General features: G+C 56.1%; 2 protein-coding genes across 3 annotated transcripts; both read left to right on the top strand.

Annotated features, from left to right (window-relative positions):
* The first annotated feature begins 1,296 nt into the window (after positions 1-1,296).
* On the top strand, positions 1,297-12,796 carry TMEM222 (transmembrane protein 222). The gene is made up of 6 exons (XM_039231609.1): positions 1,297-1,511; positions 7,337-7,421; positions 8,655-8,686; positions 10,262-10,358; positions 10,441-10,571; positions 11,699-12,796. Exons 1-6 carry the CDS (start codon positions 1,318-1,320, stop codon positions 11,784-11,786), a joined length of 627 nt encoding a protein of 208 aa, XP_039087540.1. The 5' UTR covers positions 1,297-1,317; the 3' UTR covers positions 11,787-12,796.
* Positions 9,380-24,249, top strand: SYTL1 (synaptotagmin like 1). Of its 2 annotated transcripts, none has more exons than XM_039231595.1 (16): positions 9,380-9,392; positions 15,555-15,670; positions 18,282-18,510; positions 19,527-19,675; positions 19,865-19,949; positions 20,038-20,083; positions 20,543-20,579; positions 20,849-20,946; positions 21,082-21,195; positions 21,334-21,500; positions 21,754-21,850; positions 22,181-22,339; positions 22,590-22,668; positions 22,761-22,860; positions 23,608-23,813; positions 24,021-24,249. In XM_039231595.1, exons 3-16 carry the CDS (start codon positions 18,320-18,322, stop codon positions 24,158-24,160), a joined length of 1,668 nt encoding a protein of 555 aa, XP_039087526.1. In that variant the 5' UTR covers positions 9,380-9,392; positions 15,555-15,670; positions 18,282-18,319; the 3' UTR covers positions 24,161-24,249. The 2 variants fall into 2 exon arrangements, with proteins under 2 accessions (XP_039087526.1, XP_039087519.1); XM_039231588.1 differs by having other exon boundaries at positions 20,507-20,579.
* Positions 24,250-24,281: the final 32 nt, after the last annotated feature.

Raw genomic sequence — 24,281 nt, 5'->3', positions numbered from 1 at the left:
GCCAGCTCAGAGCTTGGAGCCTGTTTCGGTCTGTGACTCCCTCTCTCTCTGACCCTCCCCTGCTCACGCTGTCTCTCTCTCTCCTAGAAGTAAATAAAACATTAAAAAAAAAAAAACGTATTCAATCATTAAATCAATAAACGCCTAGTGGACATCAGTTCTGTACTAGGACCTATGCTAGCTAGTTGAAATCAGGACCTTAGAGTTCCATAAGAGACATAACCCCCCAAATCTATTAAAATATTAACTGTTAGAATAGCAGGCTTCCTATAGATCAGCATTGAGGGAGGCTAATTCAATGGGGGGGGGAGGGGGGACACGTTCCGAAAAAGGCATAGCTCCACTTTTCTGATTTTGTCCCTCCTTCCCTCTGTCATGATTTTAAGCTGCTGCCTTTCTTCTTGTCCCTACATTTCCCCTTCCCATCCCAGCAGATTCCTTTTTCTTTGGCTCTCTTGGCATCCTTTAAAAAGCCCAATGTATCCATGATTTAAGCCTACCTTCTTTATACTGGTGTGGGATCTCAGACAATTAGTTAACTTCCCTGAGTCCCAGTTTTCCATTTGCACAATGAAGGGATCGGATAATATCTAAAGTTTGTGATTTATTCCAGCCAAGGTGATATTCACACTCCTGCACACTGCGCTCTGCAAAGCCTTTTCTTTCTTTGCACGGCTGCACGCATCCCTGCACCCCCACCCCCGTGCCACCTGGCAAACATCAAGACAGCTCAAATATCTCCCGGCAAGTCTCCCCTGCTTATACACACACCACACACAGCATTTTAATCTGTCCTTCCTCTACCCTACCACTACCTCGTCAGTGACCACAGAATGAAAGGGACAAGGAAGACAGACTTGACTTTGAATTGTGACCACTAACTCCACCTCTTGAGCCTCAGTTTCTCACTTGTAACCAGGGGGGAAATACCCGAAAAATCGCACGTTTAATCAATTTATGGGGATTAAAAACAAAACAATGTATGTCACGTGCTTGGCACCTAGGAAGTGCTCAATAAATAGCGACTATACCACACCTCCTGGGAGGCCTCAGTGTACTGAATTATGAATTCCTTATTCAGTCTGCCGCGCTAGACTGCGCGCTGCCTGAGGGCATCCCTTCCGCAGCCGTGCAGTGTGGGCGCAAACTAGCGGGGCTGACAGGCGCCGAGGCAGGGCACCAGACAGGCCCGGGCCGGAGGGATGCGGCTCCAATTCCCGGGGGGAAGGCGAAGCCGGAGGAACCCACCTCCCGGAAGTGACGCCACGGGGCGAGAGGCGCCGGAGCAGGGGCCTGCCGGAGCGGGGCGCGCGCAGCATGGCGGAAGCGGAAGGGAGTTCGCCGCTCCTGTTGCCGCCGCCGCCACCCCCGCCCGGGATGGCGGAAGTGGAGGCGCCGACGGCGGCCGAGACGGACAAGAAGCAGTTCAGCGGTTCGGCCAGCAGCGCCATGGACGTGGACCGGAGCCGCTTCCCCTACTGCGTGGTGTGGACGCCCATCCCGGTGCTCACGTGAGTCTACTCCCGGCGCCCACCCGGGGGCGGGGAGAGTCGGCCGGCCCCGGGCCAGCCTCCGGTTCCGACCCCCTACAAGCCCTTCCCTAGGGTCCGGCCCGCACCCCTCGCCCCTTGCGCGGTGCCAGTTTGTGCGGACGAATGGGACACGCTCCTCGCCCTCGTTACACCTGGTCTAGTCAGGGAGAAAGACAGTTGTAGACTGGCGGGAAAGGTTCTGTGGCTGGGAAGCTCAGGACCTGTGGGCGTACAGAAGAGGGGCCCCTTACCTGGTCTAAGGAGACATATCCATTCATTCACTGCTTTATTCATTCATGGAGCAAATGCTTGCTGATCACTTCCTGTACGCCAGAAGACAGAGTGTGGCTGGGACCACACCGCCTCCTGGGATGTCAACATTGAAAAGGCCCCCAGAAATCTGGGAGTCCAACCTGTCTCATAGATGATGAGGCTGGAGATCACATACCATTTTGGTTCCAAGGCGAGTTTAGGTCCCATAGTGTCTGCCTCCCAAAGCAGTGTTTCTTCTGTGGCCTCGTTCTTTGTCAAGAGAGAGAGCAGGTGCTCCTGTAGTTCTGCCGCCTTTTAGTGGGGAGCTCTGGGGGGGGGGGGGGCTGGTTTGCTGTCCTATTTCAGCCTTGACAGTTGATGAAAACCACACAAAACCTCACAGTGCTGGACACCCGATCAAACTCTTTCACACCCATTTTCTCTGAATTTCACAGTCACTTTCTAAGGTGGGAATTTCTCAGGTGATGAAACTGGGCTCCTTCTGCCCCATTAAAGTTCTCGATCATGTTCACATGCCAGTAAGCAAGGGCATCCCGAACTCAGTCTTCTGACTCCATAACATGCTCTGTTTTAACTACCCCTCACCTGATGAGAGAAATTTGTTTCCTCCATCATCATAAAGAGCCAAGCGGTGGTGTGGAGAAGGGATCGTTTTTTGGCTTTATATGTTGCTGATCCAAAAATGACTTTAATTCCTATACCACGTTAGAATACATGACTTGCTTTGTGTTTTCAAATGCTTATGCATTTGTTTAAAGCATTCAAGTCGGAATCCTTTAAAAATAAAAACTTTAAGAAAGTATGTTCATTCATTCATTGTGCTTGTAACACATTTGTTAAGTGACTCCTTTGTGCCTAGAGTAGTTCTAAGTGATAAAGATTTGAAGTGACAGATAAAGCAGATATGGTGCTTGCTGTCATGGAGTTTAAATCATGGTGGAAGGAGATAGACAGTAAACAAGCTAATAAGAGAACTTCTGATAATGATTAATGCTATGAAGAAAATAAAACATTAACATGAGAATAACTGGAAGGGATAGTCAGGGAATATGTCAGGTTTGCTAAAAACCTGTTTTGTTTTCTTAAGATCTCTTTGGTTTTTCTGTGTTCTCAGAAACACATTCAAGGAGTCCTCTGGTCTCCAGAGAACTGATAGCAACATAAGGTGGAGGCACCATGATCCCCGGTCATCTGGGCCAGAAGCAGCTCACACCACCTTTTTATTCACATCTGTATGCGTGTGTTCATAAGATAAATAAGCCATAGTTTCCCTCTTGGACCTCCAGCAGGACGGGAAGAGAGAGATGACCTAACCATTGTAGTGCATCATGATGATTGCTGACCTAGAGTTCAGAGCTAGGAATAGATGTGGCACAAGGAACTGTCATGTGTCTTTGGAATGGGGATCAGAAAGGAGGCAACTGAATCCAAAGATGTGTCCACCCCCTCAGAGATAATTGTGCATGAAAAGCCAGATGATAGCTACTGCTACCAACAAAAGCAGCTAAGATTGGATACAAACTCTGTTCTCGGCTCTATTCTAAACATTTCATATTCATTATTGCATTCAGTCCTTACATCAACCTAATGAAAATAGACACTGTCATCCCCATTTTATAGATGAGAAAATAAAAGGCTTAGAAGCTAGTATGGGGCTTTTTCCACTGAGACAGTCTACCTTATCAGGTAGAACCCTCTAGAGTCAATAACTGATCCATCCTCTCTCCACCCATCCATCCCTTCTTCCTTCCTCCCTTCCTTCCTTCCTTCCTTCCTTCCTTCCTTCCTTCCTTCCTTCCTTCCTTCCTTCCTTCCTTCCTTCCTTCCTTCCTCCTTCCTCCCTCCCTCCCTCCTTCCCATAATTATTGAGGGTCTGTTATGTACTAGGTCTAAGTAGACGATAGTCCATAAAGCAGCCTTACCGCTTGCCTTCGTGGAGCTTCCAGACTGACAACTGCTTGGAGAGTTGTGTCTCCAGCCTCTACTCTGATCCCAGGCACAGCTATGGTATGTGGGGTACTGGTCAAACCCAGACCTCCCCAACCAGATGAAAGGAATTAGCTGAAAGGATTGAGGGGCTGAGATCAGGGGCTAAGAAACCAGAGGAGCTACTTTCCCATAATTCCGAGTGTCCATCCTGTGGCCATGGTGGCTCTTCAGCAACTTACTCTATGCCAGTCCAGCCAATTAGATAGGTGTTTATCAAACACTTCATGGTAACAACATTGAGCAACTACCAAACGCAAGGAAGTTTGTTAAGCACTTTGCAAGTATAGCCTATTTAATCCTCACAGCAATAGCCCCACATTGAGGTAATTATTACTCCCCACCTCTGACAAAGTTGGGAATGAGTAACTTGCCCAAAACAAAGACGCAACCCAGCTCTGCTTTCAGAGCCTGACTCCACTCTTAAATGCAGGACAGTGATTTATTCATCATTTACCAGTCAGTGAATTCATAGCTCCAGCTGCATGCCTGGCACTGCTCTGGGGACTATAATAAATAAGAAAATCCCTGCTGTCTTGGAGCTTCTGTATACGTGGGGAGAGAGAGACAGTAACCATGTACGTAAACAAGATAATTTCGGGTAGCAGCAGATACTGTGAAGAAATTGAAGCAGAGGAATGAGATCCGGGGTGGTATATGGCTGCGCTAGAAGCCATGGCCAGGGAAGACCTCCCCAGTTGATGGTTAAGCTGAGGCCTACATGATGAGAGGCAGCCAGCTCTGTGAAGATCTAGAGGAAGAGTGTTCCAGATGGAGGCAAATGCACAAAGAGCATTGAGGTGGGAGAACTTGGTGTGTTTGAGGAACCAGAAGCAGACAGTAGCTAGAAAGAGGAGTGAGGTTATTTCAAGGGATGAGCAGGGCGAAACTGTTGGATGGAGTCATTAGTGTATATTAAGTGTGATAGGAAACCACTAACGGGTGTTAAGCAAGGGAATGGTGGAACCTGAATCATGTTCTCAAGAGATCCCTCATGGATGGCTGCACCATCGTTCCAGATGCCCGGGCCACACACCTGGGGAGACCTCTGTCCCGTCGGTCAGAAAACTGCCCAGTGCACCTTTTAAGGATCTTTGGAACCCATCTGTTTCTCACCTCACTACCACCAGTACTCTAGTCAGCGTCACCATCCCCTCTTGCCAGTATTCCAGAATAGCCTCTGACCTGGCCAACCTTCTTCCTTCCACTCTTGTACCCTCACATTCTCCAGACATATGCAGCACTTGGCCGCTTTGGAGTTCGGCTTTCCAGCTGTTGACATCCTGTCATTGCACAGGCCAGGGTTAAAAGTCACGTGTTCCGTGAAGGTTCCTTGTCCGCTAACAATCGCTTCCTTGAGCCACACCCCTCCAGGTTCGGCCTCCACCTCCCTACCAAGGCGCAGCTTTGAAACCAGCACTTGGCCACTGGCCCTGTAATGAGTCCTTTGTCCCCCCCCCCCCCCCCCCCCGTGAGTCCTTAAACTGGATCAGTCTGTCTGTCCAGCACTGAGGGCCTGGAGTGCCAAGGGTCTCACACTACAGTCAGTTCAGGGGTTCCTATATGCTTTGCATATTGGGGTCCAACTGAGATTTGGTTTTTAAAAAATTTGAACCTTAAGACTCCCTGGAATATACCATGCTTTTATCTGTATCTCTATCATTCCACCTATGGTTCCTTCATCATTTCCTCAGAGCAGCCTTCCCTAAACCTAACCCCCTGCCCCAAACATGCACACAGATTAGTTTAAATGCCTCCCCCTTGCTTTTTTTTTAAGCTGTTTTACTGAGATACAACATACACCATAAAGGGGACAAATCTTAAGTACGTGGCTCAATGAATTTTTGCATATACTCTTGTCACCCAGATCAAGATAGAGAGCATTTCCAGGACCCAAAGGGCTCTCTTGTGTCAGTTAATTCTGCCACAGAACCCTTCTTTTGCCCTCTGGCACCATAATTTACCTTTTCTTGTAGTTCATATAAACAGAATATTATACATGTCCCTTTTTTTTTTAATTTTAATTTTTTTTTTAATTTAGAGAAGAGAGTTGTGTGAGCAGGGGAGGGGCAGAGAGAGACTCCCAAGCAGGCTTCAACTGTCAGTGCAGAGTCCGACACAGGGCTCAAACTCACAAACTGCTAGATCATGCCTGAGCCAAAACCGAGAGTTGGACACCCAACTAACTGAGCCACCCCTTCTACATGTACTTTTGTGTAAGGTTCCTTTCACTGCCTGATGCCTGTGCGACTGTGTGTTGTGTGTAAAAGTCTGTTCTTTTTTCACTATTACATACTATTTCATTTTATGACTATACCCTAACTTACTTATTTTAGTATTGTTAGACATTTGGATTATTTCTAGTTGTTTTGTTTTGTTTTGTTTAATCAACTTTATTAGGGCACCTGGGTGGCTTAGTTGGTTAAGTGTCTGACTTCGGCTCCGGTCATGATTTCATGGTTCGTGGATTCAAGCCCCACATTGGACCCTCTGCTGTCAGCATAGTGCCTGCTTCAGATCCTCTCTCCCCTTCTCTCCCTGCCCCTGCCCCGCTTGAGCTCTCTCTGTCTCTCTCAGAATAAATAAATAAACTGAAAAAAAAAAATCAACTTTGTTGGAGGAAGTATGGAGGGAGATGAGTTAAACAGGTGATGGGGACTAAGGAGGGCACTTGTGGTGAGCACCGGCTGTTGTATGTAAGTGATGGATCACTGAATCCCTCTCCTGAAGCTATGTTAACTAGCTGGAATTTAAATAAAAACTTGAGAGAGGGGAATCAACTTTATTGAGGTATAATTTATACACAATAAACTATATACATTCCAAGTGTGCGGTTCAGTGAGTTTTGACAGATGTTTCCAGCTAGTTTGAATGAAGGTGCTATGAGTGTTCGTGTGCATGGCATTGGTGGACATAAGCATTTGTTTCTATTGGGTGTATGCTCTCAAGTGGGATTGTTGAGGGGTGCCTGGAGGACTCAGTCGTTTAAGCATCCGACTTCGGCTCAGGTCATGATCTCGCATTCCCTGGGTTCAAACCCTGCATTGGGCTCTGTGCTGACAGCTCAGAGCCTGGAGTCTGCTTCCAATTCTGTGTCTCCCTCCTGCTCTGCCCCTCCCCCACTTGTGCCTTGTCTTTCTCTGTCCCTCAAAAAATGAATAAACATTAAAAAAAAAATTTTCGAAATGGGATTGCTGAGGCATAGCCTGATTGCCAGTATTTGAAGGCAGTAGAAATGACTTAACCTACCCCCCTCCACCCTCCAGCCATGGAGAAGAGCTTCAGTGGCTCCCCGCCCCCACCAAACTCCACATGACTGTCCTTTGGTTTCCGCCATTCTGTGCCACGCAATGGTGTTCCATCGTGCTGTTCATTTGCACTGCCCCTCTTTTCTTGCTTCCCCAGTCCCTCTGGCCACCCTAATTGGCACTCATCATACAAAATTATATTCACATAGTCTCACACTGGTAGGAGTGTCCCCAATGTCTGTCTAACTAGCTGGAAGACCCCCTAAGCCCTGTCCCTTCCCTGTCCTGTTTTCACAGGTGGTTTTTCCCCATCATCGGCCACATGGGTATCTGTACATCCACAGGAGTCATTCGGGACTTTGCAGGCCCCTACTTTGTCTCGGTGAGTTCCCACTCTGCCTCCCTCTGGTGGGTTCCAAGACTTAAGTGGAAGGCTGGCCTGTCTTGCCTGAGGCAGCTTTCCTGTCTCCCCAAGGCCCAGGAGAATGCAGGCACCATATCGTCCTGGCCCTGGCCCTCTGCTCTTCACAGTGTTTGACCCCTCTCCCCCTTCTCTTGCCTCCAGGACAGGCCAGGAGGGCAGTGTGGCCAGAAGGATTCTTAAGTAACTGACCCAGTCCTTTGCCCACCCCTGGGGTACCAAGACATGGGTAGGGGTTAGAGGCAAGAGTGGAGAGTCAGATCATCCAGGAACCACATCTCTGGACCTTCAGAAGGTGGGAGTCACAAGGTGGGGGCACAGGGGAGGCTGACATGGTTCCCTGGGTGTGGCCATGGAGAAGAGGGGGTGGGGCTCATAGAATGAACCAGCTCTGTTCTTAGGTCTGTTCCCTGGGGGTGTGCCCGAGACGGGACCCGTGGGCTTGCTCCAGGTGAGCCGGCCCTGTCTTGCCTGTTGCCGGGTTGCAGCTTCATCTCCACTAGAGGCTGGAGCGAAGAGATGTGGTGGTACCAGCCTGTTTATATCACTAGTTGTCGTGATCATCTTAACATGACATAGGTCTTTACTCGTATATTTTTATAATAATTGATCTTTGATCAGTGCTGTCAGCTGGTCTTCCTGATTCTGAACCCAGAATCTGTCCCCGAGTAACTCCTGTACCCGGATCTCCTGTGGCAGTTCTAGGACTTGAGTAAAATATGTCACTCCTAGGAAGCCTCTCAAGCCCCCTTCCAAGCCCCCCGTCACACTCTGAGTGCGGGCAGTCAGGCTGCCACTGTGTGGGCCACCACTGTCGGGTCAGGAGCTCAGAGGGGTTGTCATTTTTAGCACGAAGGAAACTGCCTCCCCGTGACCAGTCAGAGGTTGGCCAGAGAACTGGGAGCAAATGAGGGCCAGAGAAGGTGAGAGAGTTTCCTGGGTGCCACACAGAGCAGCAGTTGTGGCAGCCCCTCCAGGTCTTTGGCTTTTGTGCACTCCTGCCGCAATGCTGTCTTCTCACAGGACAGCTGCTGCTGGCACTTGAGCTGCTGTGGCAGCCCCAGAGCAGGCCCGGCCCCACGTCTGCCCACCTGCCATGCCCCCTCGCAGTCCCTGCGCTCCCACCACTGACCAGCTCTGTCTGCCAGGCTCGATGCGGGTTCTCCACTGACCTCTGCTCTTGTCCCTCAACAGGAAGACAACATGGCCTTTGGGAAGCCTGCCAAGTAAGTGATGGGCACCCATGTGATGAGCCCTAGGGCCAGGCTCCTCCTGCGTGGAGCAGTGGGGCAGACCCTCTGAGACACAGCGGGACCCAGCACCCTGAGGAGGGGGTGAGGGGAAGGGGAGCTGGGCCCCACCAGAGCATACAGCCTGTGCCAGGTGTCTTCCTGCACCCATTCCTGGCTGAGTCCTTGACCCACCCACCATCTAGACTGTCTCAGCTCTGCTAGGTCACATTCAGCTCCATTGGAAGGATGAGGAAAGACCAGGGCCTAGTCAAGATCACAAAGGAAGTAACAGAGCTGAGACTCACACCCAGGTGTCCTATTCCAAAATCTAGATTCTTCTGCCCCTCAGGAGTAAACAAGCCATTTTAGGTGTAAGGAGGCGCTGTTTGGAACTCGGCTAGAAAGTTCCTGTTAGAGAAGATAAAAGTAGTTAGGCCCTCTAGGAGCCGTTGCTATATTTTGCTTGGGATTTTTTATCTTCGTTTTTTTTCTTTTTTCTTATCTTTTTTTTAAGTAATCTCTATACCCAATGTGGGGCTTGAACGCACGACCCTCCAGATCAAGAGTCACAGGCTCCACCAACTGAGCCAGCTCCCTTCATTTTCTCTGTCTTGGGGGCCCACCTCAGCTCTGGGCCTGGTGACAGCGCCTCAGTCAGTATGCTCAGAACAGGCCCTGTGGTCTGAGGCCGCCCTGGTTGGTCAGGCCCCAGGGAGGAATTGGTATCCCACACAGCAGAGGCAGCCTGGAAGTGGCTCCTTGACCCCTGCTTGCTTCCTCACGCAGGTGGAAATGTTGGCCAGGGACCTCTGTGCTGGATGTCTGCTGCAAGGCTGCTATTTGAGGTCAATTTTCAGGGTTCCAGACAGGAGCCTCCGAGCAGCCCCAGTCCATGCCCTGCCTCTAGGCTCCTCCGCCAGGCCATTACCCCACATAGCCGCCAGAGGGCACCCTGCCCTCCCAGCACTTCCTGACTGGAGACCCTCTGGGCACTCCCTTGCTTGGAACAGCCGTTCTCACTCAGCTTGAGGTCTGTGCGCTTTTAGCTCTACAGGCTCTTCTCCCACACACCCCAGTATTGCATTTGGGGGAGGGAGGGACTAGGAGAATGCTGCTTGTGAGTAAACTCAGGGTGACGTTCAAGTCCCCCAAGACACAGCCCCACCTGCATCTCCCGGCTCAGGTTCCAGTGTCCCATCACTCTGTTCCTCCCTCTGAATCCTCCCAGCCACTTAATTCCTGGGGCACTTGTGTGCCTCTCCCTCTGTTCATGCTCCTCCCTCTGCCTAGAATGCCCATTTCCCCTTCTGTGCATGGCTAACGCCTCTTCCTTCAAACTAGACTCAGATGTCACCCTGGAAGCCCCAACATGAGCTAGTCCATATCTTCCCCAGGGTCCACATGGCACTGGGCATGTCACACTGGGTTACACTTGTCCACTGTGTGGCTCTTTCCCTGGACTTGCCTCACCCCTACAGCCCTGCATGAGCAGGGGTCAGGGAACATTTGTGAGGCCGAGTGACCATAAAAGAGGTGAGCCCGTGCCCAGAACTCCCTCTCTCCTCCCAGGTACTGGAAGTTGGACCCCGCTCAGGTCTATGCTAGTGGGCCCAATGCCTGGGACACCGCTGTGCACGACGCCTCTGAGGAGTACAAGCACCGCATGGTAGGTGGGCTGCTCCTCAGGCGGGAGCCAGGGTGGCAAGTCCCCACAGCCCAGCCTGACCCAACCCTTCCTGCGTCTCTAGCACAGTCTCTGCTGTGACAACTGCCACTCGCATGTGGCGTTGGCCTTGAACCTGATGCGCTATAACAACAGCACCAACTGGAACATGGTGACGCTCTGCTTCTTCTGTCTGCTCTATGGGAAGTACGTCAGGTGAGCTGTCTGCCTACCGCTCCCCAGCTCTGCTGGGGCTGCTCTCTCCCAAGGACCCCAGCAGGGTCATTGTGGAGTCCTGCAGCCAACAGGGGCAGAGCAGATGCTGGTTGGAGCCATGACATTTCTAGAACTGAACTCCTGGTGGAGAGGAAGGTAACTCTGCTGAAGTTCACCTCCACCTGGGTCCACCTGTGAGATCTCAGCCAACTGCCTTGGCCTCTCTAAGCTGTAGCCACCCCTGATAAAATGGAGACCATGATTCTGGCTCCTTGGAGAGGCTGTGAGCCCACAGAGCCTTGTGAGCCCACAGAGCCTGTTCAGGTTAGGTAAACAGGGAGCAAAGGAGGGTGTGCTAACTGCCCCAAGGATCCCTTCCCACCGTCCCTCATCAGAGCCAAGGTTCTGGGCAGGTGGGCCTCAGTGGTGGCCTCGGAGGATCTTTGAAGCCACAGCCTGACAACCTGTAAGGTCAAAGGCAGTTTTCCAGTTCACAGGTAAAGGGAGCTCAGAGAGGTCGAGTGACTCACCCACTTGGGAGGCAGCACTCACCCTGGCTAACCCAGCTGCCTCTCTGAGCTTTCCTGTAGCTGCACTCAAAATTAAGAGCTTCTGAAAAGGAGACACTTAGGGACCATAACTGTGGTCACACAGAGACTGAGGCAGAGTCCTGGTTGAACCCAGAGCCCTGACTCCCAATCCCTCAGCTCCAGCCACAGCATTATGCTAACTGTTGGCAATCCCTCTCTTCCCAGTGCACCTCGTTATGAGGGCTGCGGGCAGAGGGCAGCCTGGCTTCCACGCCGAGACCGAAGACATCCCTAGAGAGGGGTGGTTGTGGGTGGAGCAGTGAGACCCAGAGATGGTAGACGAGCCTGCCCAGCCAGGTGTCAGATGTCTGCCGGGAGCCCGGAGCAGCCCCTGCTCGGGGCTGTGATTGGTGGTCCTGCGTAGTCGGTGCCGAGCCAGGCTGGGCCCGTTCCCTTACCCGACCAAGTTTGGGGGTGAAGTCGTGGTTCCAGGAGCTTCCTCAGCGGCAGCAGCCCCGTCTGCGTCTGGGCACACGGGGCTCTGTGATTGCGCCCGCTCATTGGGCCCTTCCCATCCCAATTCTCCTCCTCTCTCAGTGTCGGGGCCTTCGTGAAGACCTGGCTGCCCTTCGTCCTCCTCCTGGGCATCATCCTCACTGTCAGCCTCGTCTTCAACCTTCGGTGATGGCTGCCTCATGGCCTGGAACCCACCAGACTCCCGAGGAGGCAGTCGCCACCCCTTTTGGTTCCAGATCCTTTCTCTTCACCCCAGAAGGCAGGGATGGGTTTGCTGGCTTTGACTGAGGGGTCTGGGCTGGATGGGGTGGAATAAGGGCTGAAGATGAGCATGGGGCGGGGGAGGGGGGGATTTGCTTGTTGTGTCTCACTGGTCACTAAGAAGCTCCCTGTCCCCTCCTTCCCAGGCCTGTGACCCCCACCCTTGAGGCACCCTCTTTGTTCATCTGTGGGAAAAGCCTTAGCTTCCCTCTGTAGCGTTGCTCCTGCCACTGCCTGCAGGGCTCCCGCTGCCTCAGCCCAGTGCCCGGTGGGGAGGGGAGCATTGGGACCACCGGACAAAGCAGCACAGGGGCCAGGGCTGGATTTGGAGCACAGCTGCCTGCCAGAGCTCTGGTCCCAGGGTGGGTGGAGGACACTGAGAAATCTTCATAAGCTAAGCTTCTCTGGGACCTAGACTACTAGCCTCTAGAATGGTCTGGTAGGGCTGGGTGGGCCCCCAATCAGATGTCTGCCAGAAGCTGCACCGGGGCAGGCTGCACCCTGTCTTCTGGTGTCCTCCAGCCCATGCAGCCCCCGCTTCCTCCTCTCCCTGGGCTTTCCAGCACTCGAGCCCACCTCCCCCTGCAGTTTGGGGCCTGGGCTCCGCCAGCCAGCCTGAAGAGGTCGCGTGATGCTGACATGTCCAGAGCGACCCCCCTGTAGACCAGAGCAGTGTAAACAGAGCTGGGCTTCGGCCCCAGGTATGGGCCTCGCGTTGGTGAGGGCGCCCGGTGCGCCCGGGGTGTGGGGGGCCATCCGAGCAGCCAGTGCCATCGGAGCAGGGGGGAGCCGTCATCCCACCTGCCACAGCTCCTGTATCTTCAAGTTGTAGAAAGGCGCGTGCTGCCCCTCGCCCCCACTGCACGGGCCCTTGCGCGGGGCCCCCTGGGCAGGGCAATAAAGAGTTTGACTCCAGACTCCAAGGTGTCTTGTCCTTGTTTTCTCCCTCCAGTGGCCCCTCGCCCCTCCCGCTCACTTCCCCCTGCTGTCCTGCCCCCTGGAGACGGGTCTGGTTGCCAGGCCGTGGCGGCGTGCTTGTCCAGTGCGCACCTCACGCAGAGCTGACCGGGACGTCCGCTGCCCTCAGGTGCCTCCTGCCCTGGGCCGGGCCTGTGGGAGCCGTGTGCCCTTCCGGACCCACCATCCCAGAGCTTTCTCCTCCGCGCAAACGAGCACCGAAGCCCTCCCACGTTCCCTGCTGGGAAGGCCTGGCAGCAGCGTTGGCAGGTGGGGCTGTGCAGACCGGCGCCCTGTGTGACCAGGGGTACACAGTTGGGGAGTGGCCCCGGCCCCGGCCCCTACCATAGCCATCGGTCATGTTGCCAGATTCCTCGCGCTGACCCCCAGCAATCAGGTCACCGCCCTACTCCATGGCACCCCCACTTCTCAGGCCCCTCCCTCCGCACACCCTGCTCTCCCACGGCAGCACCTGCCATTTCTGTTCCTTTGCTTTCCTCCTGTTTAAAGGATGGCCCTCTTTGCCCAAGGCTTGGCTTAAAAGCCACTTCCTTAGTGACGCCTTTCCTAACCTCGCTCTATGTCTTCTATCATCTTAGTTGAACTAGCAAAGGATTTGGCCTCTGAATCCTGAGGGTCTTTTGTGTTCATCAGGAGGAGGGCCTTGAGAGCAGCTCTAGCTGCAGGCCCCCGGGTTCCTGGAGGCCTCTGTCCGCTCATCCCGGCCCCTGCAGGGCTGGGGTTCCTTCAGGGCAAGACAGAGCCGCCCCCTCCCCACTTCAGAGCAATTCTCAGAGCTCCGTTTTGCAGGTTGGGATCCATCTGAGAGTGGGGGGTCGGGGGCAGCATTTCTGTACGGAGGACACCCACAGCAAAATGGATAGTAAAAAGTCATAAGGCCTGCTCCAGCCCAGCAGAACTTTAAATTAGCTGGGGGGGTGGGCATTAAATAAATAAGCAAGCCAGCCTTGGGGAAACAGGATATAAAGAGCCATAAAAATCAGCAACAGTTATTGAGTGCTTACTGTGTGCTAGGCATTGGAATAAAGTATCGTTTATCCTCACCACAGCCCAGTGAGGTCAGTGCTATGGTCCCCATTTTACAGATGAAGAAATAAGCACAGAGAGGTAAAGTGATTTGCTCAAGGGCACAGAGGTAGGAGAGTGGAACGGTGTTTAAGCTCAGTAGCCTGGTTCCAGAGCCACCCCACGAGGTGTCCTGGCTGGAGCACAAGGGGTAAAGCTGGGAGGGGCTTTTCTCCAAAGGGCCGGATACCGTGATCAAAAAGAAGGGAAAATGGAGCAAAGGGACACTCCTTACAGCGGTCCCCTGAGATGGCTGCTGTCATTGCCCTTGTTTTTATAAAGGCACAGAGTGAGGCTTAAAGAGATTGTCATTGATCCAAGTCCACTGGGGACCGTGTGGCAGAGCCAGAAGTTTAAGCCAGACCCACTGGCCTCCAGGCCTCTGCCTCTTCACCGTGAGAGTTGCCCAGTCTAAGCGCAGAGCACAGCATGGAGGCGTAGGGAGCCCTGGAGAGGCAGCAGCGGGACATGGGAAGACCATTCCTGTAGCTGGGGACTAGGGCGCGCCAGCAGACCGGGTTGTAGAAGGGACAGGAAGCAGAGTCTTTGGGGAGGGCCCTAAGGATGTGGGAGACCAGGACATCAAAGTGGGGGTCTGGGGGTCAGGCTGAGGAGTAGGCCAACCCAAGAGTTAGTCAAAGTGTCTAAGGGAGGCTTGTCAGGTTGGGAGCACATTTGTGACCCGACCAGAGGGTCACCCTCATTGTCTGCCAGCACCCTCCAAAGGTGAGGAATGACATAAAAGTGGGGTGCTAAGTGGGTCCTCTGACAGCCATGTGTACAGAGCTAGAGGGGCTGAATGGAGGCCAGGAGGCAGGAAGGAGGAGGGTTCCAGAAGAGGCCGGGCTGGTACTGACCCCTGAGAGGGGACCAGGGATGGGGGATGGATGGAGACAGGGGCAGTCTGGGAACTGGCAGCAAGCAGCAGGAGGCCGGGGGCTGTTTGCAGCAGTGGAAACTTGGAAGTAAGATTTGAGGGGTGGGGGTGGGGTGTGGATACAGAGTCAGGGGACAAAGCAGCTTGGCTGTGGCCAGCGCTTCCCAGGAGGCACATGTGGACATGGAGGAGCAGGGGTTGTGGAAATGGACTGGGTCGGAGAGGGGACACCCAGTACCTACCACATGCCCACTTGTGCCAGGCGCCTCCTGTCCCTTGGAATAGGCTCTTCCCACTTCTGCCCAGTGTGCATGCGAGGAAATCGCAGCTCGCCATGTTTGAGACCTGCCTAAGGTCGTGAAGTGGCAGAGCAAGCCCTCTCCACTCGGGTCCTCTGACTGCAGTCTGCAACCCTTCCACGACCCTGCTTCTTAGGAAGGTCTCTGACGTTGCTTTCAAAGCAAGTTCCTCTCAGCAATTCAGCAGGCAGGGTGGGGGCGCCACCCATTCCACGGATGAGGCAACCAAGGCGCTGAGGGGTTGGTGCCTGCTCTGCTGGACAGGAGTTAACAGAATAAGCCAGCCGCGGAGCTGGGGCCAAGCCACAGACACGCCCCTGCCCACCAAACCGGCTCTGGGTTTTCTGGAAGTCACGGCTTGGCTGCACCCCCGGGGTGCCGAGAGTCCAGGCCCGGTTTTGCATCAGGCCCTGCTGAGAAGGTGAGAAGGTGTTTCCTCCTCCTCCTCCTGGGGCAGCCGAGTCAGCCTTAGTCCCTCGCTGCTCTTCTCCTGAAGTTCAGCCCTGAAACTCGGCTGCCAGGGGAGCCCAAGTCGCCTTACGAAGGTGTCTGATCCATACTGGACCCCTCCAGGTAACATACCTCAGGGCCAGGGTTCCCTGCCTGTGTCCCCTCGGGTAGGCACTGCCACCTGGTATCCTGGGTACCCCCTGGGGCCTCGGGTGTGGGAGGAGGTGGAAGAGGGTCTGGGACTGGCACATATTGACCAATGGGTCTGTCCCATAGCGTTGAAGCAGAGTAGAGGAGGACCGGACACTTGATTCTGCCTCTAGAAGGAGAAGGAGCTGCAGGGAGAGGGGTTGGCTGCTGGGGACTCTAGGCTCAGACCTGCAGGACTAGGGCAGGGTCGGTTCCACAGAACATCGCCCACCTCCATACTCAATCACACATACCTGGTGGTCCCTGGGGACACCAGAGCACACGCCACAACACAGCCTAGTCACACATACAGCATAGGAGGAAATACACACACGGCACATACACCACACAACGCTGTCACCGGAAAGTTACTGAACATACCACACAGGCAGCAGTCACCCACGCCGCATCACATTGTGACATGATGCACGGACACACACGCATTGATACAATATTCACGCCCACAAAATAAACAGCCTCCTAGATCCCACAGTATGCAGACTCTCACAAGGGCACAGCGTAACACAGACCTCAGCACGGCCCTTGCACACACCATGCCACGGAAGAGCCCCGAGCCGTGCGTTTGCAACACCTAGCACTTTGAACACAGCAGACGTTCAGGAAGTATTGTTAACGCTGGGCACATGGGCATTCACAGTGTTCTATGTGGTGCTCGATATAGACATTCAGGAAGCCCAAGCCCCCGGGTGAGGGTGGGGCAGCACACCGCAGAGGGCTCCCTCGGGCTTGACTCAGCTGGGAGGGCACAAGCCAGGACCTGCCACATGCCCTGGTGTGGGAGGGGCCGGCAGGGGCGGCAGGGGGAGGAGAGGCTGCCAGCGGGTCACGCCATGCCTCTGCCCTGCCCATGGCCCCGTCGTGGGCCCCTTGCCATGTTCACATGCCCCCCTGAGCTCGGCAAATGTTTTCCTTCCAGAGTCACCACGGTACCAAGAGCGGCTCTGCCGAACTTGGCCTCCACCACCTGGACCCCAGCCAGGCCCTGGGTCAAGGGAAGGGGGAGAACCCGTGTGACCCAGAGCAGTGGGGCTCAGGGGCTCCGGGAAGAGGGATGGTAGCAGGGGCATCCCTGGCTGGGGACCTCTGTGGGAGTGGGTGCAGTTTTTACCTCAGAGGGGAGGAAGTGGGGGTGTTGGCTGGGGAGGAGGTTGCCTCAGACAGGAAGACCAAATGGGCCAGGGCAGAGTGGAGGTGAAGGGTGGAGGGAGGGAACCCATATTGGGAGTTTCCCAAGGCAGGAGGGTGAGCAGGTGTGTGTGTGTGTGTGTGTGTGTGTGTGTGTGCATTCTCCATGTGTGTGCAGGTATATTTCTGCATTCAATTAATCATACTTTTTTTTTTAATGTTTTTATTTCTGAGAGAGAGAGAGAGAGAGAGAGAGCAGGTGAGAGTCAGAGAGAGGGAGATACAGAATCTGAAGCAGGTTCCAGGCTCTGAGCTAAGTGTCAGCACAGAGCCCGATGCAGGGCTCGAACCCATGAACCGTGAGATCATGACCTGAGCCGAAGTCAGGCGCTTAACCAACTGAGCCACCCAGGCGCCCCTCAATTAATCAAACTTTTACCAGCCATCTGCTGTGTGCAACATATGGGCTTTGGGGGTGAGGCCCTGTCCCTGTCTTCAAGGAGCTCACAATGCAGTTGGTGGAGGGGCAATGTCTGTGCAAAGGTCGGTGTGATTTGTGTGCATCTCGGGTCATGTTTTGTTCGCAGGGTTATTGTACGTTCTGTGGGTCCTTGTGTGCAGGTTTAAGAATATGTCAGGTACAGGGGCACCAGGGTGATTCAGTCAGTTAAGTGTCTGACTTCGGCTCAGGTCATGATCTTGTGGTCTGTGAATTCGAGCCCCACATCAGGCTCTGTGCTGACAGCTCAGAGCCTGGAGCCTGCTTCAGATTCTGTGTCTCCCTCTCTCTGTGCCCCTCCCCTGCTGCCACTCTTCCCTCCCCCCCCCAAAAAATAAATAAACATAAAAATGTAAAAAAATTTAAGAATCTGTTAGGTACATGTCTGGTCTGGGCATGGGTCTGGGCCTATGACTGCATAGAATCCTTTGTGGAAGAACCGGTGTGCACTTGCCTGTCTACAGAGGTATCAGTGTGGCCATGTGACCAGGTGTACATCTCCCTGTGGGTAGCTGTGTCTTCAGTGTCAGTGTGTGTGCATGACTCTACACATCTTCAAGTGTGTCCATGAGTGTATTCATGAGCCAGTGTACGCACATGTCGTGGGGGTGCCTCATGCCACCTTGACCTCAGCCTTCCTGGAGTTGTATGCTGCCCACCAGTTAGGCATATATTTGAACAGAAAAGGGCAGTCGGGCACCTGGGTGGCTCATTCAGTTAAGCGTCTGACTCTCCATCTCAGTTCAGCTCTTGATCTCAGGGTCGTGAGTTCAAGCCTGGCGTTGGGCTCCTCTCTGGGCATGAAGCCTATTTTAAAAAAGAAAAAAGAAAGGGCCGTCAGCTCCAGGAGGTGCCCCCTATTTGGGCAGGGCTTTGACCTGACCTCTGGTCTGCCCCCAGGGAGCCACGTGTGCCCAGCTGGGGCAGTGCCCCAGCTGATGCCCCAGAGGGGTCACCCGTCTCCAGAGGGGCTCTGGACCCTGCCCTGCCTCCTCATGGCGCATGAGCCAGAGCCTGAGACTGATGGACTGTTGGACCTCAGCTTCCTGACAGAGGAGGAGCAGGAAGCCATTGCCGATGTCCTGAAGCGAGATGCCCGCCTGCGCCAGTTGGAGGAGGGCCGGGTCAGGTGAGGCAGGGCAGGGGAGCCCAGGAGGAAGGGGCCTCAGGCTCTGGGAGGCTCAGGTGCGCCCTGCCACCCCCCAGTGTGCGTCCTGCCGGATACCTGCGTAGTTCTTGTGTTTGCCCGTTGGCTGCCTCCTCCCTTAACCAGCTCAGCTCATCACCCCTCAAGGTGGCTGCACCAGCTCCCTTACCAGCCTCCCTGCCTCCAGGCTTGCCGTCTCTGAGCGCCCGGTCGTGCTGCGCCTGGAGCTCCCCGGATCTGTTCTCAGTACCCCCTACAGAAACCTCCTGTGTTTCCTCAGCACCTCGTGTCAGGGCCAAGCTCCTGAGTGTGGTCCGCAAAGCGCCCCCTCCTGCGATTAGCCCCTGCTAATGAGCCTCCCCGATCTCATCCTCCACCAGCAACCCCCACCCCTGACACATGCACAAATTGTCCACTACAGCCACCCAAGTGCTTAACAGTCCCTGAACACACCCTTCACTCCTGTGCTGTCCCTTCTTCCTGGAAGAAAGAGCACAGTGGCAGAGAAGCCTGGGACTTACAAGTAGTGTTTGGGGACACACAGACCCCTCTTAGCCATGTAACCTTGGGCAGCTCACCTGACCTCCCCAGCAACACTCACCCCATCTGTAAAATGGACCTAAGGACCACTACCTCGTAGATTTGGAGGAGGGATTATGCACAATAGACATGTAATGAATGATAATGATTCTCCTCCTCTGCCTGGAGAACTCCAATTTGTCCTTTAAGAAGCAATTCAAAGGGCACCTCCTACGGGAAGCCCTCCTATATTCCCACAGGCAAAGCTGGCCCTTCTCACATCCATCATGGCACCTACCTCTTTAGAATGGACTTATCTACTCTGGGCCCAGTCTCCCCACCAACCAGGGCTCCTTGATCCAGAGCAGGGATCGAATCTGATTTGCTGTTGCGTCCCTGGGTCCAGGTCCTGGGCCCGGCACAGAGTGCATGGCAGGAATGCAGGCTGGGTGACTGCCATCCCCTCCCTCATCCTCCAGCAAGCTCCGGGCCTCGCTGGCAGACCCTGGGCAGCTGAAGATCCTGACAGGAGACTGGTTCCAGGAAGCACGCTCACAACGACACCACCATGCCCACCTCGGCTCTGACCTTGTCCGAGCCTCCATCCGCAGAAAGAAGAGCTCCAGGGGTGAGAGGAGCCCCCAGGGTCGGGCTGGCTGCACACAGCCCAGGGCACGGGGTGTACACGGACAGGAAGAGAGGGCCCCTGGTGCTGGGTGCCTCTGGGTGGGCACCACCCCTCCGTGAGCGGGAGGTGAGTGAGCCTCTTCAAAGGCCACACTTCCCGAGACTGAGGCTCACAGAACTTCTCACCCAGGCACAGGAGACCGGGCTCCAGGCAGCGACAGAGGGGCTGAGGCTGCGGCTGCGGAGGAAGAAACCGAAGAGGAGCTGGAGCCCAGGTGGGGGGCTGGGGGGGATGACAGGGAGGGGAGGGGTGCCTACCAGTCCCCTGAGGCCTATCCCCTGACAGCCACCTCTCCCTTCTAGGCTCCCCATGGACAAGGCCCCCCAAGAGATGCTCAGCAAGGCTGCGGTGAGTAGCGGGTGACTGAACGGGCTGATGAATGCGCCTACGAGGCCCCGAAGCAGAGGTGGGATGTGAGAACCAGGAGATCCTGGTCTGGGCCGCTGTCATCCTCCTCTGTCCAATGGACTTGCCCGCTAAGGGAATCTCAGAATCCGGCTGAGCCGGGCGAGGTCCAGGACTCAGATGCTACTTACTGTCTGTCTGCCGCCAGTGGGACCCTGGGAGTCAGGCCGGGCAGGCCCTGACCTGTGAGGGGGTGTGAAGTACAGGCCCAACTGGTCCTGCAGCTGCTTGCCGGCCCTGCCTGGAGGGCTGTGCTAAATCTCTCTGGAGTAGCCAGCTGGAGCGTCTGGCCTCTGACCCCATTGTGACCTTTGACCCCCTTGTCACCAGACCCCCACTGTGACCTCTACCCCTTGCTTCTTTCAGGAAGCTAATTTTCCCTCACCATATGTCCCCCTAAAGGCTTCAGATCATGAGGAAGAGGCCCAGGCCCAGGAAGGTGAGGGGGAGGGTGTGTACTGGGAAGTAAAGAGGTTTTGGGGAGCAGGGTCTAAGTGACCCCAACCACCTGTTGCTGTCTGTCTCTCTCCTGTGTGTGTGTGTGTGTGTGTGTGTGTGTGTGTGTGTGTGTGTGTGGTCTCCATGGGCGTCCCGCAGCAGCACTGGGGCCTGACTTGCACGGTCACCGGGCTTGCACACCAGTCCTTCCAAATTCGCTCAGGGGCGGGCAGGAGAGGGCCACGCTCAGCAGCTGGTGTCCCTTCCCAGCCCCGGGCCCAGGGGACCCGCAGGTCTACCCGGAGAAGGCGGACCCGGAGCCCGGGCCACGGCCGCGGGGAGAGAAACCACCGCCTCCCGCAGTCCAGGTAGGCGGGAACGGCCCGCGGCTGCTCCCAAGACCCGGAGTGGATTTCGGGCGGGAGTGCCCCTGCCCTAGGCTTTGAGCCGTCGGGGCGGGGCTGGGAAAGAGCGGGGCGCGCGGTCACTTGCCCTGTCCCCAGACCCAGGCGGCGCCTCAGATCCTGGAGAACGGGGAGGAGGCTCCGGGGCTCGGCCCCTCACTCGACCGCATGCTCAGCAGCAGCTCCTCGGTGTCCAGCCTCAACTCCTCCACGGTGAGGGGTGAGGGCGAGGGCCTGGGGACGCGGGACACCGGGGGCGGGGGGTGGGGAGCTTCCGGCCTTGCCCCGGCCTGGCCCCTCCCGCGCTCCCCCTGCCTGCACCGTCCCCCTCACCTCCACCCTCGTCCGCAGCTGAGCGGCAGCCAGCTGAGCCTGTCCGGGGAGGCTGAGGCGGGCGCGGTGCAGGTGCGCGGCTCTGTGCACTTCGCGCTACGCTACGAGCCGGGCACCGCCGAGCTGCGCGTGCACGTGATCCAGTGTCAGGGCCTGGCGGCCGCGCGACGCCGCCGCTCGGACCCGTGAGTGCCCTCACCGCCCTCACCGCCCCACCCCACCATTCTTCTTGACCTCCGTCTCCTCGGCTTCAAAATGGGAGCATCAACGTCCATGGGAGGCATGGGTTTTGAGTGAGAGCATTGGGAAGCGCTGCCCGGGAAGCTGTGCTCCCAGCTGGGGATGGGGAGTTGCCCTCGGAGGGGTAGGCGCTGGAAGGGCCCCCCCGGCTCAGCTCCGGTCCTCCCCTGCCCTCCCCTCCCCTCCCCCCCGCCTCAGCTACGTCAAAAGCTACCTCCTCCCGGATAAGCAGAGCAAGCGCAAGACGGCGGTGAAGAAACGGAATCTGAACCCGGTCTTCAATGAGACTCTGCGGGTGAGGCTGCGATGGCCAGGCGGCCCCCCATTAATGAACCGGACGCTCCTTCCTGCGGGGGCCGGGTGGCAGGGGCAGCCATAGTAGGGTCGTTGCAGGTCGCTCCTATCCTGTTCTGCGGGAGAAGAGCGGGGAGGCCCTCCGTCCATGCGCTCTCCAGTGGGTCTAGTGGTGGGCATGGCGCTAGTCCAGACCCCCACTTAACGCCCTTCGGGGTTCCCCGGATTCCCTCGTGCAAGGAGCGCGGTAGGGCAAGGGCCTGCACCCGCGCAGCGCTGAGCCAGGGCCGGTGGCGGTGGCCACTAAAGCGCACCTCCTCCCTGTCCCCAGTACTCCGTCCCGCAGGCCGAGCTCCGGGGCCGCGTGCTGAGCCTGTCCGTGTGGCACCGCGAAAGCCTGGGTCGCAACGTCTTTCTGGGCGAAGTCGAAGTGCCTCTGGACACGTGGGACTGGGCCTCCGAGTCCACCTGGCTCCCCCTGCAGTCCCGGGTGAGGCAGCTGGCCCGCGTGGGGAGGTCTCCCGCCTGCACCCCACCGAGCTTTCCTCCAGCGCCCCCCAGGCTCCGCCTTCGGCCTCCTCTCCCCTCGGGGCTACCTTTCTCTCTACCCTACTGCCCCCTTCGAGGGCCTGGCCCCCCGACGGCCTGCTGGGTGCACCCCGTCGGTGTGGAGACTCCACGCCCTTGCGGCCGCTTCGGCCTGGGCCCGCTCCCGCCCCTGACGAGACCGCCTCTCGCAGGCCCCGCCCTCTCCCGACGACCTGCCCAGCCGCGGGCTGCTCTCTCTGTCCCTCAAGTACGTCCCCGCCGGCTCCGAGGGTGAGTGACCGCCCGGCGAGAGGCCGTGCCGGACGGGCCCTGGGAAAAGGGGACCCCCAGTCGCGCAAGGGCCTGACCGAGCCTCTCCGCAGGCGCAGGACTGCCCCCCAGCGGGGAGCTGCACTTCTGGGTGAAAGAAGCTCAGGACCTCGTGCCGCTGCGCTCAGGAACCCTGGATTCCTACATACAATGGTGAGGGCATCGGACCTTCGCGCTTCCCTTCCTGAGCGCCTCCTCCTCTAATCAACCACCCTTGATTCCCCCCTGTCTGATCTTTGACCACGGGGGGGGGGGGGGGGGGGGGGGGGGGGGGGCTGAAGGGGACGACTTGAGCCAAGGCCTGTCAGGGAAGTTAAGGACACCCTTGAGGAGCTGCATTTCAGAGTGACTGGCTCTTTGGTGAAAAGATCTGGAAGGCCAGGCTGTGTGGGGCTTGGCCCGGAACTTGCAGTTCAGTGGCTTTCAAAGTTCGCTCTAGGGGTCTCCTAGGGGTGCCTCCAGGTGGCACCCCACACACTTCAGAGAGTGAAATGGAGTTCACCGGGTCAGTCGGAGTTCCAAGCCCAGGTTCCACCAAGGACAGTGTTTTGCTTTTTCTTTTTGAGCAAGATTTTATCTTGCAGAAAGGGTTCTGAGGCTTTAAAAAGTTTGGAAACTTTTTTGGGGGGCAACAGGGAGCCAATGGAGGCCACTGTGTGGGGAAGTAGCAGAGACATTACTCTAGGGTTCTGTGAATAAGAGTTGTAACTTTTAAAGGCAAGAGTCCTGAGAGGTGGCTGACGCCAAGGTCCCCGCGTTGTGAAGGTTTGAGGCCCAGTCTCAGGCAGGAGCCGGGGGGACATGGACATTGTGAGGGGAAATGGGTAGTATTCAGTGAATGACTGGTTCTGGGGAGCGCGAGGGGGTAGCCACTTGACTGCCAGCCCACCACCCCCACAGTTCAGTGCTGCCTGATGACAGCCGGGCCAGTCGCCAACGGACACGGGTGGTGCGCCGCAGCCTCAGCCCTGTGTTCAACCATACCATGGTTTACGATGGCTTCGGGCCTGCTGACCTGCGCCAGGCCTGTGCCGAGCTCTCCCTCTGGGATCATGGAGCCCTGGCCAGCCGCCAGCTGGGGGGTACACGCCTCAGCCTGGGCACAGGTAAGTGGGGCAGGGCCCTGGGGAGACCTGATGCTGAGAGGCAGGGGCTCAGTGTGTGGCCTTGGGCACTTCTCTGCCCTTTCCTGAGCTTTGGGGTCCACTGAGAACTGGGAGTGGCAGTGCATAATCTGGGATCAGGCGGGTGTCCCTTGAGACCTGGGGTGCCCAGTGTGACCACAGCCTCCACCCCTGTCTGCACACATCTAGGCAGCAGCTATGGGCTCCAGGTGCCCTGGATGGATTCCACACCAGAGGAGAAGCAGCTGTGGCAGACACTCCTGGAACGACCAGGCGAGTGGGTGGACGGCCTTCTGCCCCTCAGAACCAACCTGGCCCCCAGGACATAGCTCTCCTATAAGCCCACCAAACTCCTCTCTGGACCCCCATCTCAGGGCCTGCTCTTGGCTTAAAACCAATAAAGTTTATTCTAAGGGCATCAAGGGGCTGATGTCTGTTTGGGAGGGGTGA

Source organism: Hyaena hyaena, unplaced genomic scaffold (assembly GCF_003009895.1).
Source record: "Hyaena hyaena isolate Hyena2069 unplaced genomic scaffold, ASM300989v1 scaffold_3, whole genome shotgun sequence".
In the NCBI taxonomy this organism is placed as follows: Eukaryota; Metazoa; Chordata; class Mammalia; order Carnivora; family Hyaenidae; genus Hyaena; species Hyaena hyaena.
The sequence above is the reverse complement of the archived record's forward strand: the minus strand, read 5'-3'. Positions and strand labels throughout refer to the sequence as shown.

Coding starts and splice junctions, on each gene's coding strand:
- TMEM222 (XM_039231609.1), top strand. CDS start 1,318: ATGGCGGAAGCGGAAGGGAGTTCGCCGCTCCTGTTGCCGCCGCCGCCA. Junction 1,512..7,336: donor ACGCCCATCCCGGTGCTCAC/GTGAGTCTACTC, acceptor CTGTTTTCACAG/GTGGTTTTTCCCCATCATCG. Junction 10,572..11,698: donor CTCTATGGGAAGTACGTCAG/GTGAGCTGTCTG, acceptor CTCCTCTCTCAG/TGTCGGGGCCTTCGTGAAGA.
- SYTL1 (XM_039231588.1), top strand. CDS start 18,320: ATGCCCCAGAGGGGTCACCCGTCTCCAGAGGGGCTCTGGACCCTGCCC. Junction 19,950..20,037: donor GAAGAGGAGCTGGAGCCCAG/GTGGGGGGCTGG, acceptor TCTCCCTTCTAG/GCTCCCCATGGACAAGGCCC. Junction 23,814..24,020: donor ACGCCTCAGCCTGGGCACAG/GTAAGTGGGGCA, acceptor GCACACATCTAG/GCAGCAGCTATGGGCTCCAG.